Source organism: Gracilinanus agilis, chromosome 3 (genome assembly GCF_016433145.1).
Source record: "Gracilinanus agilis isolate LMUSP501 chromosome 3, AgileGrace, whole genome shotgun sequence".
NCBI classification, from domain to species: domain Eukaryota; kingdom Metazoa; phylum Chordata; class Mammalia; order Didelphimorphia; family Didelphidae; genus Gracilinanus; species Gracilinanus agilis.
In genome coordinates this window covers 253,297,022-253,312,998 of record NC_058132.1, presented here as the reverse complement: position 1 = coordinate 253,312,998, position 15,977 = coordinate 253,297,022, and the positions used below count along the sequence as shown (strand labels likewise).

Genomic DNA, 15,977 nt, shown 5'->3' with positions numbered 1-15,977 from the left:
CTGAGAGTACACTGTATATAATAACAGCAATAGTGAATGATGATTATCTGTGAAAAACTTGACTACTCTGAGCAATGCAGTGATCTGGGGACAATCTTGAAAGATTTATGATGGTATGATGGGAAATGCTATCCACTTCCAGAGAAAGAACTGTTGGAGAGTTGTCTTTTACATCGATGTATTTATGGTTTTATTTTGGGGTTTTGGTTATGTACAGATTTGCTCTTACAACAGTCACCAATATATGTGTGTTTTGCATGACAGAATAAAATAAAAAGTAATGTGATTAATGGATTTTTCCTTAGTAAACAGTATCTAAAACTAAGATGTAAAATAATCTATAATGGAGAAATGGTAGGCTTTTCCAGTGATATCTAGGAAAAAGAAAAAAATCAAGGATGTTTATTGTCACCACTGTTTAATATAGTTCTGGAAATGCTAATTAATTATCACATAAACCAAAATGAGAAAATCATAAAAATTATACTTACAGGTCGCAAATTTAAAGGAAAAGGAAGAGGTGGTAAAGCTGTCCAAGGCACCCCCAATAAAGGAAAAATACAATTCCAAGGCAAGAAAACAAAATTTGATAGTGATGAAGAACAGGAAAATGGTGATGCTGGAGGTAAGCTTTATTTGTGTGAAAACTTTATTACAGCTTCTTTGTTAAGTTGGCTCATGATAGTATAGTGGTCCATGATTTTTTTCGAATACAAAATACCAAACTGGTGATGATCCTAACTTTTTGAAAGTGGAGTGGCATTCAGAAAGGAATGTTTGGGACTGACCTGAATTTCAACGAAAATAAGCTCATATAAAGAAAAAGCACATTCTAAAATAAATCTTAAGTTTAAATATAGCATATGTTTTTCTTTTCTATTCTTCACTCTTATTTGGGGTTATAAAACTGTACCTTTATAAATAAATGTGATTCTTCAGGTGGTAAAGAATTTATAGTAGAAAAAACAGAATGGGTAACTACTATGTAGTCCATTAGAAGATTTTTTCCCCCCAGCTTAACTTTACCAAGCTCTTTCCAGAGGATTTTTTTCTCTCATGGAGAGAAAATCAGATTAAGTACTTAGATAAAATGAAATCACTTGCATTTTTTATGAATTGTCATATATTATACTATGCCCAAAGTGGGAAAATTGGTTTTGAATCATAGGCTAGCTCCTGTACACATTTAGAAGAAACTTTTTTCTTGAAATTTTACATAACTTCATTTGGGGAAAAAAAAGTTAAATAATAGTGCCTAGGACTTTCAAAATCATGGCAATCTAAAGCTTTAATTTTTAATCTTTGGTTAAAATGTAACTGATTAATTCTATTTTTATAGGATCCCTTAAAAGGACACGAGAAGAACCTGAAAAAGAAGAACCTGCACCAAAACAACTGAAAACAGAAAATGGAGCTGGAGACCAGTAGCTTAATATAAAATTTTTTTATTCATTTTAAATAAGTTTTAAGCTGTTTCCAATTTGGGGTCTTTAAAAAGAAAACCGAATTAAATCCACTTCAATGTCCACCTAAAATAGAAGGAAAGACTATTTTTGTTTAACTTGTTTTTGTTGTCCAGGTATCCTTACACAACCTGGATAGTTTTTTTATATGTATAATTTTGTTCACAGTATCAAATGTTGGCATTTCAGACATTGATTTGAACATCAGAAGAAAGGGTTCTTTCAGTGAAGCCTGGCTCTGTAATGCTGGAAATACCAACAAATAAAATGTATGCTATATAAAAGGCAAAACTGTCCCAGCTGCTATTTTTATTTTTAAAGTAACAGAAATCAGACTTTGGTTTCCACAATTTTCCTTCTACTCTTTGGGCAACTTACTTGGAAGAAGTCATTTACTAACTGAAGAGTTATGTTTGTCTTATATACTAATATTCAAGCATGTTCTCCAAGGTCCCTATTAGTTCTAAAAGTATCATCTTTTCAGTGGTTATATCATAAAACTTTTAACTTACTGTTTTTTTCTTATGAAATTTGTATGATGCTGGTAGGTCATATCGTAGTTCTGGGAAAACAAAAACAATAATTTAATTCAAACATAGCAATCAAAACTCCAGTTTCACACTGCTCTTTAAAAAGTATGTGCTAAGGGCATAAGCTTTTACAAATAAAAAATTGTTTCCTATTTCCCTATGTTTTATAAAGTAAGACAAAGTAGATGAAAATTCTTGCTTGCAAAAGACAACAAATTGACAGTCAAAGAAAACTTGGTTGTAAATGGTCAGCATGAATTAATTGCAGGTTTCTTGGTACACTTAAGGTGAATTTGACAAAAATTTTCCAGTTCTAAAAAGTCTTAGTCTAGATTGCAGTAAGTTAAAACATAAAGTCTAAATCTAAGGGAATGGAGTAGACAATTTCAAAGGTTCTGTCAGCTACTTTTCTGTGTCATGGAATAATTTTGAAGCCTGGTGAAGCCAAATGTTTTTAAATGCATAAAATTATCAAAATAAAAAGTCCAGGTTATCTATAGGACTCCAATAAGCAAATGTCCTAATGACTTAAAAAAAAATGAAAGCTACCTTGCATAATTAGATGATGTTTAATCAGAAAAAGGCCAAAGTTTGAATCTGTACTAATCACTATATCAATAACTTGAGAGATAGGAAAGAAATCCAGGGTGCTGTAGCTTTGACTTTCAAGGGAAAGTCAGGAAGTACAGACTATTTTCCTTTCTAACTCAATATGAATGCTAGTAGTAGGTGCCAGGTTGAGGATGACTCTCCCTCTTAAGAAGCTCAGAAGGAAAAATCCTAGTTTTTTTAAGCTGTGCATGTAAGAGACAAAATGGGTAAGCCAAAATTCTAGTTTAAGGCTTCTTAATCATTTTGATTACTATATGGTTCAACAGTCTTTTAAAAAAAGTATTAAATTCCGATTACCTTTTACATTCTCTAGCTATGCCAACAGCCTTAGCCTCTTATGTTCAGATGTTTTATTTCTCTTGGTAAAATAGAAGTCTTTCTCAACTTTCCTACTCAAGACTTTTTTTTTAAACCCTTACATTCTGTCTTGGAGCCAGGCAGAAGAGTGTTAAGGGCTAGGCAGTGACTTGCTCAGGGTCACACAGCTGGGAAGTATTTGAGGCCAGGGCTCAACCTAGGACCCTCCCGTCTCGAGGCCTGGCTCTCAATCCACTGAGCTACCCAGCTGCCCCCCATATATAGATTTAAAAAAAAAAACTTCACTCAACATTCTTGCTCTTTTCCTTTTCTGACTGAGAAAATAAATGTCTGTTCTCTACCTCAATTCCTTTGCTTCCAATGTTTTCCAGGACCTTGTAAGCATCCATTTGTTCTAATGGGTTTAGCGAGAGCAGCATTGGCGAAGTATTGGCTGGGCCATCACCTGCAGCGAACTTCCCCCTCTTCCCAACGCCAGAGGACCTTTTTTTGCATGCCCTGTCCCTCTGTCCAGCCATCCAAAGCCAGCACTTCCTTCCTCTGCTGTCTGGGCTAATGCAGGGAGCTCACAGGCAGCTTGAAGTTGCAGTCTGGGCACATGAACTTGAAAACCAACGCTGACATAGAGCATTGCAAGGGAAGGACTTATTCTACCTCCACAGAACCTTGCATCAGTTCTCTTCTTTCATTCTCACCATTGCCAGACTCCAGATCCTTATAATCTCTCTTATAAACCAAAAAGTTTAACATTTTCTCCTTCAATCTTAATTCTCTCCAGTCTATCCATTCTTCACAAAACTTAAAGGGCTGATCTTCATATGGACAAGTCAAACCACTCCACTGCTCAAAACCTTTCAATGACGATTCTTCTGGATAATGCCAAACTCCTTAGCTTGGCTTTCAAGACTAACAACAAAAAAGATGCCAACCTACCTTTTGCATAGTCTATGTTCCAGTAAACATTTTATACTCACTGTTCTGCAAATATTCTGTAATTTCCAACTTCCTCATCTCTTTTCAAGCAGGTTGTTAATGGAATGCATCCCTCACAGTCACTCCATCAGCCTACTGTGTGACCACCTTGACCTTTCCTTTCTCAGATCTCAGAACACTGATATATGACAATTTATTTCCCACTTATCCCATGCCTGTCCTGTCTTCCAACCACACAGCGTGGTTGCTGTGATTTTTGTTAAACATTGGTGGAATAAAGAGCAAAAACAAACTGAACTTGGTAGTTCTGAAATAGTTGTGCTATACTCTGTCCGGCAGAGTCAACAAAAGACCAGAGGCCATTTTATTTTGAAGTGAGCAGTGGAAAAGCAGTTGTGGTCTATAGAAAATTGCGATTGCTTCTTCACACCACTTCCTAACTATATAGGTGATAAGGTCTGATCTAACCCAGTTCCTTGAATATGAAATACTCAATATGAAATTCACTTCCAGATCTAGATGTTAATGGTATTACGAAAAGTCAATTATCTCCAGAATAATCCTTAACATAGTAGAAAAATTTTTATATGATACCTCCTCTTGTAATTAATTAGAGGAATTAGATATGCCATAGAGGTTGATTAATTCCTTTTAATTTTTTCATTCTTAAGTACCTTTTTGGCCTTAAAAATGATTCCAATTATCCTCTGGACTTAATCCAAGTCTTCCTTATCCCATGTTATTAAGTCCTAAATTAACAGTATTATGATAAGTATTCAAATCACAATGAACAATATGGAAATTATTCAGGCCTTTGCACAAGAGAAAGTAACCATTTTTCATTGTTATTTTGGGTTTAATTGTCTCATCTAAGACATAGAGATGCTAGAATACCCACAATGACAGTCAATAAGCATTTATTACTCTCAGACTCTTTTTACTGAGCACACTTCTAAGTGCCAGGAATCAAAACAAAACATTTTCTGCCCTCATTAGGAACCCACACTAATGTGGGAGACAACCAACAAATGAATATATACAAATGAGCTTTAGGGTAAGAAGGAAATAATGTAGAGGCGGAGCATCAGAATTAAGTGGCTGGAAAGGTGTCATAAAAGATGATATTTTAGTTGGGACTTGAAAGCCAGATGAGAAAGGATAGCATACTGGGGATGATGAAGAGCAGGATAAAATGCCCAAAGCTGAGAGATGGGAGTGGCTTATTCAAGGAACAAGCATAGGTCAAAGAATACAAAGGTGGGGTAAGGGAACTGGTAAAGGCATAAAAAGACTAACTGTAGAGGGGGCTTAAGTTATGATCGGCTTTGAATGCCCTCAGAGGATTTTGTATTTGATCCTGAAAGTGAGAAAACAACTTGAGTTGATTTGGGAGTATCATTTGGTTGGACGGCTTTAAGAAAATAACTGGGGGCCGAATAGAGGATGCCTTTGGGAGGGTGGCACTTATTACAGGGACACCTACAGGGAATACTGCAATAGTCAATGTGTATGGTGAGGAGGGCCTGAACTGGGGTGGTGGCAAACAAAGGATAAAAGGGAGATGTATTTGAAAAATGTTGCAAAGGTGAAATGAATAGGCCTTAGGAAGAGATTGGATAGGGTGAGGAGGGGAGAGAGTGAGGGGTTCAAGGATGACACCTCAGTAGTAAGCCCAGGAAGGATGGTAGTGTCTTTGACAACAATAGGGAAATTTGGAAGGGAAGAGGATTTTTAGGAGTTCAGTTTTGGAAATGACAAGATTAAATGTACTAGATGTTCAGTTTGAGATGTATAAGAAGCAGGTGAAGATGCAAGACTGGAGGGGTAAGCAAAGAGGTTAGAGAGGATAGATTGATTTGAGAATCGTCAGCATAGAGAGAATAATTAAATCCAAGGGAGCTGATGAGATCATGAAGTAGTGTAGAGGAGGAAGAGAAGGGGGCCCATGACACAGCCCTGTGGAACATTTATGGTTAATGGCCATGGCCTGGATGAGGATCCAGGAAAGGAAACTGAGGAGTGGTCTAAGGAGAATTGAGAGTGGTGTCCTGAAAACCTAGAAGAAAGAGTATAAAGGAGGAGATGGCAATCAGCAAAAGCTGCGGAACAGTCAGACTGAAGACTGAGAAAAGGCTGCTGGATTTGACAAGGAAATCACTGGTCACTTTGGAGAGAATAGTTTTGGTGGAATGGATAAGGCCAAAAAGTAAGGTATTAAGAAGAGAGTGAGAGGAAGGAGAGGGAAGAGATATTTTTTATAGTGCTTGCTATATGCCAAGGACTTTACAAATATTCTCATTTCATCTTCACAACAATCATGAGAGGGGGTAGTGCTGTTTTATCCCTATTTTACAGGCAAATAGAGGTTAAGTGACTTGCCCCAAGTCAGGAGAGGAGAATAAGTGGAGGCTCAAGGAACCACAGAGGGTAGAGGAGATACTGGATAACAATAAGTGAGATAGAAAGATCAAGTGAGAGGTTTTTGGGGATGGGCATGTTTGTAGGCAAAGTCTTCTGCTGAGGGTGTCAGGGATTGGAAAGCCACAGACACTTTGAGGAGATGAAAAGGCTCGGAAGAGACACTATGGAGAAAGGATTAGTAACTGTTAAGGGTGCAGAAGGCCTATCTAGCAGCAGTGAGGGCCCACTTGAGGTCATGTGAAATAATTACAGAGAGGGCCATTCAGAATAGTTGTGAGGTTTTCTCCACCTTCATTTGGCAGCACTTGTGTAGGAGTGAAAGCAGTGAACTATGGGAGTCACCCAAAGCCAAGGCTTAGCAGGACAAAATTGGTGATCTGATAAGGGGACCAGGGACTTAAGAGAAAAAGGACAAGGACAGTATAGAGTTGAATTGGTTTGCCAAGGGGTCAGGAATGGGGAAAAAAGTGGAAGTCAAGAGGTGGATGAAGAGCAAGGTTTGGTACAGGAAGACAGCAGAAAAGGTGCAAAGTCAGTAAATTATGATCAGATAAGGGGATTTCAGGATTCTTGAACATGGTGGTGGTATATTTGTGGGTCTTCCCATTTTTCTCTTTTACAGGTGACAGGCAGATTGAGGGTATGACCATCTTTGTGTGCCTGAAGTGGGAAGAAGTCATGGTAAATGAGCGGTTAGGGTATTTGAGAAAGAGTCGATATGTATGTTGAAGTCTGCTGGTATGAAAGCAGGAGTTGGGAAGAAAAGAAATATTGTGAGCCATATACCTAACTTGCTAAAAACAGAAAAGGAGTGTCCTACAGAGTCTACAGAGAACAGCTATCAAGATTTTTATTGGGTAGAGGATATGGATTATATGGATCTTAAAGGAAAAGAGTTTACTGAGAATTAGCAGTAGTGGAAGAATCTGGAAGAAGCAATGATGAACAAGGAGTATTTCAACTCCCCTGCCTGCTTGGTGAGCCGAGGACACCCAGTGAAAGTACAGCCAGTTGTGGAAAGGGTAGCCAGAAAGGCTGTCATTGAGGTAGCCAAAAATCTCAATGATTGCTAAAAAAAATGGAAGGAGAGGGAGAAGAAAAGATTTAAGATGAAGGCAAGTTTGTTATCTATGGAACTAGCATTCCAGAGGGCACAGTGAAAGGGGGAATGAGTAGCTTTTTGTTGGAACTTTGTGGTGAGAGGGTTGAGGGGAATGGGAATAAGGGATCAGGTGGTGGGGATAGGGGATGGTGTTTGGATGATGATCTACATATAAGGTTTCAAGATGTGTGGGATATGACCAGATATGAGTATGTGAATCACTGAATGGCAAGTGCCACTCTTTTTAAAGAAGACTGGAGAAATGTGTATCATGAGGTGAATAGCAATGCTACTGCTAGTTTTTCATTTATTTCAATAGTATAGCCTTTTCCCCTAAATTATATTAAGAGAGCAGAAGTAAATATACTTAAATATCATAATGTTAAAACATATTCTTAGTAAAGCCATAATTAGTCTTTAATTCTGATTAATCTGAGACAGTCAGTGTCGGCTTCAGCAGCACATATACTAAACTGGAATACAAGGTAGATTAGTATGGCACCAGGGCAAAGATGGCATACAAATTTGCAAAGCAATCCATATATTTTTAAATGACATTTCTGTAACTAAAATTTTGTTTCCTTGCTTTTCCAACTGTGGTTGGTATGGGATATTGGGGATGAAATGACAGGGAGAGAAGGTAGATCATTATTTGAAAAAAAAATTTTTTTTAATTTTTTAGGACATTCAGCAAAGTTTGGGACAAAAAGTTGTCAGAGAGGATAAAAATGGCAGGAAAGAAACTATGTTCTGAGAGACCTGCCTTCTGGTAACTGCCATTTTTGGCCTCGAGGGACTCATAAACATTTTCTGACCAGTACTGACATGAGCGCTCCTGCATTTAAAACACCACTAGAATCACCAAAAATAAATGTATAGGATTTGCACACTGTCTTACAAAGAATATAATCTTTATTTTACTTCATTTATTTCAAGTGTATGGCTGGTAGTTAAAGATGAAAACAAGATAGTACAGGAATTAGGCACTAACAGAGGGACAGAAAACAAAATGGAGGGATAAGAAAGTTGAACACTGTTGAAGTGGATTGTTTAAACAAGAAAGTAATATAAGCTGCAATGGTATTTTAAGCTCCTCTTTCTAAAACTTCAAATCTGATAATATAAAATGTGCTAGGTTATGCTAAGTAATTAATGAAACTTTAATGAAACAATGACTGTTTAAAAAAATTTTCAAATATTAATCGACATGAACAGATTTCCCTCTTTTTTTTTGTTAGAAATTCAACAATAAAAATTTAATATTGAGTGTCTGTTAAATGACAAGTACTACAGTTAGCTAGTGTGGATACATGAAAGAATAACACACAATTCCTGAATTCATAGAACTGAAGATCTGTGAGCAGATATAATAGGTGCAAATAATTATAAACCAAGGCACAATCTGAAAAAGCAACAGATATAAATTTGTCCCTGATGGAGTTTAAACTGTTTCTTCATATTAGGCAACATAAAGAAGGAAGGAAAATCACTTTCTTTTATTGCCAATTTTTTTTTCTTTTATCCAAGCTGAAAAAGAAGCTGTGTAGTATGGAATTAGGAAAGATCAAAATGCCAAATAAAAATTCCTTTTAGCCAAATCCTTGCCTAACCTCTAAGCCATGCCTAATCAATTACTTGCAAAACAGACGACGCATATACCTTCTCTTCCCAATTCTTATGTAAAAATGTTAGCTATGACTGGATATCATATCTTAGCAATACTGTTCAGCTTTATTTCTACCTCCACCCCAAAAAGGATCAGGCTTTCAGATTAAAGATAATTTTAAAGAAAATTCAGGATTCTTACCTGCTATCACATCCATTTTAATTTTCCATTCATCTGCTTTCTTTTGTATATGCTAAACATAAAAATAAGGTTACTCTGAGTTGATTCATCCCATCTGAAACAAAACTGAGTTTGTTGTGCTTATATTAAATATAGTAGAGCTTTCTGCTAATACTAGACCCTCTTGTTAAGACTCATCTTCTTAAAGATTAAACTGGCTCCAGGATTTTTAAAAGTATGAGAGTAAAGAACTTCAATATGGTTAACAATCTGTTAAAATACTTATGTGACTTTATCAAATGATTGACTGCTATGTCAACTAACAATAGTGAGGGAGATATCTCTATCAGCACCATTTTTTTCAATATGTGAACTTAATTAATTTATTTCAAAATTTAAAAAATCTTTTAAGACATTCCACAAAGACAGGGAATAATAGCTGTCACTGAGGACTTCCTATTGGAGTCAATTTAACAGAACATCCTGTCAAATTTTACTAGTTAGCCAAAAGTATGTGTTTTAAATTTGGCTTACAGATTCATTTAGTGTGCAGAAGGCTTACTTTAGATTCAATTTTCTGTCTTCAAAATAACTAGCAATGAGAGCTATCAATAAGAAGAAAGGTGCGTAAGTCTCGCCACATATTCATGCCTAGATAAGTTAAAAGTTCTCAGAGCCCTAGGCAAATCTCTGAATCTATATAAGTTGTCTATGTGCACCAGGAGGTTGGATATTTAATTCATATAACTTATTAATTCATAAAAATACATTTCCCTAAATATTTCCCAAAATGAAATTCACTGACAAAAATCACTTAGTTTTAAAAAAAAAGTATATAGGTAAATCAATTCATTTTCCTATAATATTCAGACAAATCTGAATTATACATATATTTAAAATAGTTCTATATCATTTAATACTATCTAGAAAACATTTAGCATTAGAATATATTTTGATTTTAGAAAGCTTGACAAGTTTGTGGGAACCAAATTAAGATTTCTTTCCAACTACTTAATACTTGAATCCATGAGAATTTGTGAAGTGGCTGATTATTACAATAAGAATAGGAGGGTATCAGTGAGAAGATAGTAGAGACATGATATAAAAAAGAATGGTGGTTAATTCTGCTGAAAAAATAAAGTGATAAGATTATATTAGATCAAAAGTAGGCAATCTATAATACTAAGTAACCCAAGTTCCATAGTTTGCCTACTATAACAGATTCCTTCATGTAAATATTTCTTTTTTCTTTTCAAATTCTATTTTTCTTTTTACCATTTTTTTTTCAGCAAGCATAAAACCTGTATCTCAATCTTTCCATCCAGAGTAGCATCCATGAGAATCATCTAGGTCTACTGGTAATGATGAGGACTAAAAAGCTTTCTCCATTACTAATATAAAGGTTAGGAATTAGCCATGAAATGATTATATAAGAGGGCATTATAAGAATCCACAATTGGGGGATGGGGGGGGAGGGAGGACACGCAACTGTGAGAGCCAGACATAGAGATGGGAGGTCCTATATTCAAATTTGACCTCAGGCACTTCCTAGATGTGACCCTGGGTGAGCCACAACCCCCAGTGCCTAGCTCTTACTGCTCTTCTGCTTTGTGTCAATACAATATTGTGTATTGAGTCCAAATTGGAAGGTAAGGGTTTCAAAAGGGAAAAAAAAGAACCTATAAATAGTGAAGGAGACAAGAATAGAAATAGATAAGGAAAGAGCAGGCAGAGTATATTTTAAAAAAAAGGCATACTGAGGGATGTATTACAAAAAAAAAATACATGTTTTTGGAACCTATAGGCCTATGTCTAATATTTGGATAAATTAATTAGTGTTCAAGAACTCTTAATTTAAAATTGTCCACTCAACAAATATTTCCTAGCCTCTTCTGTTATTCGAGACTGACCATATCACAGTTTTAAACCTAGAAGGGATCTTCCATCATCCAGCACTTAGGAAGTGCTCAGTGTATTCATTATTGACCTGCATAGTGATTATCTGGAGAGAGAAATGGGACAAATGCTAGATTTGGAGTTAGAGGTCTTATATTCAAATTCTGGCTCTGTTGTTTACTAAGTAACCACAAACAAGTCAAATTACCTCTTCAAGTCTCAGTTTCTCTTTTGTAAAATGTGGGGGATAGACTAGGTAACCTTTAAGATCTTTTCTAGATCTAAATGGTTGATCCTGTCAGCTGATATTTTACAAATGAAGAAACAAAGGACCTGAAAATTTAAGTGAGCTGCTAAAATGCAGACAAACAGTGAGAGAACCAAAATTAGAACCAAGGTTTTTAGTTCCTAGTTCAAATGTGCTTCCTATACTACTCTATGCTGTTATCACCTAATTAGGGTTCAATTAAGACTGTGTCATTTCTGTTTCCTTTTCTTCCAGTAGTTCCTACCTAACCAAGTCTTAGAGTAAACAAATTAGCCTCTGTGTTCTGGTGGAATTAGCTAAAGGGAACCGAGGCATCTGGGTGTCAAGTACTACAGACTATTTCTGTCACTCAGGATTTACAACAGTGTCACTGATTTGGGAAACTGTTGCTTATGGTTTGGACTTACTTCGCGGGTTGAAGATTTATGTAAAGAATATACTGCTGCTCTTGCCATCTGTAAAGCAATCTTCAGAAAAGACATATCCATACCTATGAAGGAAGTAAAAAAGTTATTTAAATTTATTTATATTTGTTTAAATTTATATTTATCATTTATATTTATCCTGCTGCTTAAATGGATTAAAATTACTGGAATTTAGAAGTATTTTTCTAGACAAAAAGTGCTTTTGAGGTTCACAGAAGGAAAGATCTTTATGGTTAGGCAAACTAATAGTATATTTAAAGGATAATATAAGGGGAAGTAACATTAATAGGTACCATAGAGAATTTACTATGTGCCAGGTACTATACTAAGTGCTTTACAATTATTGTCATCTGATCTTCACAACAATCTTGAGAGGAAGGTTAAAGTATCATCCCCATTTTAAAGATGAGGAAACTTTGACAAACAGAAGTTAAATGACTTGCCAGCATAACACAACTAGCAACTGTCTAAGGTCAGATTTGAAGCCTGGTCTTCCTGATTCCAGGCCCAGTGTTCTATCTACTGTGCCACTCAGCTGCCTTGACAAATTGGCAGTATACTATCTTCCTCTGTCTAATATGTACCTACTCTCTTCTCCATTTTTCATTATCTCTTACTTAAGCCCTGTAAGAGAAAACAATGAGTAATGCTAATTCCTACTAGTGGTGATCAGACAAAACAGATTAGTGGGCCTACTTCTAAAATATGAGATGAAGTTGTTAGTCCCCAAACAAAAAGATTTTAAAATGTCACCTATTTTCAAAGTAACTGAAGATAACTAAACCCTTATATGAGACAGATTTCATAAAAGGCTAATCTTTTTAGTAACCTGGATAACAACAAAGAGCTTAGTTGTGACAATGGCAATGTATAGCAGTAATAAGAATTTTCTTATACAAAAAGCTTTGTCAGAACTCAAAACTTTTACCTCAGTTAAATAGGCCCCAAATAAGTTATACAAAAGTATATTAAATATTCAAAGCCTTTAATAATGTTTATATTAAAAATGTAACTAGTAACAAGTGAAAGATCTGCTTAAGGATATAATGGGTTCCCTTTCATTAGAGGTCTTCAGATTAGATGATTATTTGTCAGATATGACGTAGAAGGGATTATTTTTCTAAGGTATAGTTTGAACTAGAGTAGAGACTGGCAAACTACTTATTGTCAAGGGTCAAATTTGACCGCAGTCATGGAGAGCTAAGAATGGTTTTTATAACTTTAAATATAATAAAACAATTTTAAAATGTAAAAATCATTCTTAGCTGTAGGCTATGTAAAAAAGAAACTAACAGGTGGATTTGGCTGGCTGGCAACTAAGGCCTTTGAAAATTAATAAATCCATGAAATTTTGTGAACTGTCCAGTTTTATTCACTTAGTAGAAATTTTTATTTAATATAAACTGATGAAAATTAAGAGTAGAAAATGAACTCCATTCCCTATCAATATGTAAACTGTTTGGAACAGTGATGCCTATGTAAAAGACTGACTTTCTCTAATGATGGTATCTCATCATTTTTCCTAAACATTCTATATTTCCTAAACATTTCCCTAAAATTTCTATTTTAAACCTCGCTTCTCTATGAATATTGCACCAGAACATGTTTCTTTTAACTTACCTTTATTATGCTTGGTCCCAAAGGGAGGATTCATGATTATTGTGTCAAAAGACTTGGACATTGTCTCAGATAAAGAACACACATTGCACTGAATCATGTCAATATTTGTCAATTCAAACTCTTTAACATTTTTATTAAATATTTCTAATGCATCTTCATCTATATCAAATCCAACACACAACCTGCAAATGCAGAACAGAAAAGGCCTATTTTAACACATTTTAAAAAACAAAGGTTTATTATATTAAAAAGATATGGTAATATATTTGCTTAAGTGATATATTTCAATCAGAAGGGTATATTCAACCAGAAAGGGTATGGAAAGCCTGTAAGTTGGTGTAAAAAGAAGGCTAATTACCAGATCCTTGGTAATCAGGTTTATTCTTTGCTATTTTTCTTTTAAAAATTTTTTTGTTAAAAAACATTTTTGTTTCCCAAGTTTAAAGTAGACTGGCATGTTTCTCACAATTGCTACTTAGTTGGTCTCAGAAATTGTGTTCTGAATTACTTACCCTGCTCCTAACATTGCTGCTCCAATACTAAGCATTCCACAACCACATCCCAGATCTCCAATCACTTTGTTTTCAATGTCATCATATGTGTTATGAATTGTATATAGCATACACGCTTTAATTTAAAAAAAAAGCACAAATTAGAAATAAACATGCAAGCCAAGCTAGTGATAAAAATCCAAAAATGATTCTTCTTGAAATATCTTAATTTGTCTTACATGAATCCTAAGTGAGATACATAACCATTAAAAGGGCTCACAAAATGCGGGAACTTGGTATGTCACAAAAACTATCAAAATTAGATTGCTGAACAAGCATCCATATGAACCGGTCACAGAAATGATGCATCCCAAAAGGTGCTATTTTAATAACATCTTTTCCTCAAAATGTCTTTAAAAAGGGATAATCATTTCAAGTAAACCTTTTGACATTATCATCTTAAATCATCCAAATTTCTCCACTGCCAGAATCATACTTATTCATACCTACTAATACCAGGTTTGTTATCAGTCAACTGACCTCAGAGATGTGCTTAGAAAACAGCTGTTTCCTGAGCTGCTCAAGTCACTGTCAAAGAAGTCACCGCTAATCATCAATGTCCTATTACAGAAAAGCTTAACAAAAGTTCATAAAAGTCCTTTTCAAGTCTAAGAGTTGTTGCAATGCTCGGTATGTAATGTTTTCAAGCAAGTTAAAAAAAATACATACTCTAGTTAGGATCCATAAAAACCCTTGAAAGATTCTGCTAATCAAAAGAAATTTTCTATGATACTTATAAAAAAACCTTTCTTAATAATTTTCCCAGAAAAGTTTTTTAGGATTTTTGTCCTAATTTCTTAACTTTTATAAATTAGTACTTCCCCATTTCCTGTCAATCAATAAGTCAACTGGTTTTTATTGAGGGGTGGAAAAGGCTTCTTTATAGAATGTTTTATTTTAGCTTGAGATTTGAAGGATACTGGAAAATTGGGAAGTGGAGATGAAGATGTAGAGTTCCAGTCATAGGGGGAAAAAAATAGTAAGAGTTCCAGGAAACTTAACTCTGTTGCTTATTGGTAACAAAATATTGGGTAAGGTTTTTTTTTTTTTGTCTTAGCAAGAAATCGGTAAGGGTTAGGCAATAGAGGTTAAGTGACTTTTCTGAGGCCAGATTTGGACCTAGGACTGGCTTTCAACCCTCGGAGCTACCCAGCTGCTCCTTATCTTTTTTTTTTTTAAACTTGAGTTTCCACACCTATAAAATGGGGATGGTAATCTTGTCTTGTAGAGGCAACTTTGCAGAATGAAGTGAGTTGAGTTTGGAGGACCAGAGTGTAAATGCTACCTTTAATACTTATCTTTGTGACACTGGGTTAAGTTCCTTAAACTCTAAGCACCTCAGTTGTTTCCTCAGGGCTTACTATCAAATCATAAAATTGCCATCTAAATTGGTGGAGTCAGGTTCCTAAGCAAAAATTACAGCTCCTTGGTGTAGAAAAACTCAGTACTTGCCCTACTTATATAGCACCGCTGAGAAAATAAAATGAAATAAGGAGTAAACTTTGGAAACTCCCCAAAATATAAGCTATCATGATTACAGGCAAACACTTCGGTGTAACGGAAAGTGCAATATACTTGGAGTCAATCAGTCAAGATTCCATTACTTACTATCAATGATCCTAAATCACTTCGCCTCCTGGGACCTCAGTTTCCTCATCCGTTCAATGGGTGGTTTTGGAGATTCCTAACGTTTTCTTCTACCTGTAATTCATCCCTATGGCAAAGGTGCTGCATTTTTTTTTGACTTGCTCTCGGAGCCCATCGAGGACAACTTTACCTGCAATGTGGGGCCTTGTCGGATACTGCTCCAGAAGTAATTTGGGGTTCTCGAAGTCATCAACTTGTTGCAAGAAACTTTCTAATTCTTTTCGCTTCATCGTTTCTTCTAGGCACTGAGGGTAAATGGAGGGTCCGGGTTAGGATGTATCTATTAATACCGGAGAAAGCACTTTAAAGGAGACCTGAGGCCTCAAGCTTTCGGCTCAAAGCCTCCTGGGCCGCCTGCGCCTGCGCCTGCGCCTTTGAGGGAAAAAGACAGGATACCGTCTTCCT

The 15,977-nt window shown here is 35.6% G+C and overlaps 2 protein-coding genes across 4 annotated transcripts in view; one reads left to right on the top strand and one right to left on the bottom strand.

Moving 5' to 3' along the window:
- The window catches only part of SSB (small RNA binding exonuclease protection factor La), a 13,811-nt gene extending 12,057 nt beyond the window's left edge, over positions 1–1,754 (top strand). The window contains exons 11-12 of the mRNA XM_044669804.1: positions 494–625; positions 1,340–1,754. Coding sequence (XP_044525739.1) covers positions 494–625; positions 1,340–1,428 — 221 coding nt within the window. The 3' untranslated portion in view covers positions 1,429–1,754. The remainder of the gene's footprint in view (positions 1–493; positions 626–1,339) is intronic.
- Positions 1,439–15,977, bottom strand: METTL5 (methyltransferase 5, N6-adenosine). 3 transcript variants are annotated; one of them, XM_044669806.1, is made up of 7 exons: positions 15,703–15,977; positions 13,887–14,001; positions 13,375–13,556; positions 11,737–11,819; positions 9,187–9,238; positions 1,976–2,025; positions 1,439–1,547 (listed from the first exon to the last, which is right to left on the bottom strand). In XM_044669806.1, exons 1-7 carry the CDS (start codon positions 15,800–15,802, stop codon positions 1,530–1,532), a joined length of 600 nt encoding a protein of 199 aa, XP_044525741.1. In that variant the 5' UTR covers positions 15,803–15,977; the 3' UTR covers positions 1,439–1,529. The 3 variants fall into 3 exon arrangements, with proteins under 3 accessions (XP_044525741.1, XP_044525740.1, XP_044525742.1); XM_044669805.1 differs by having other exon boundaries at positions 1,456–1,529; positions 15,703–15,964; XM_044669807.1 differs by having other exon boundaries at positions 1,456–1,529; positions 15,534–15,783.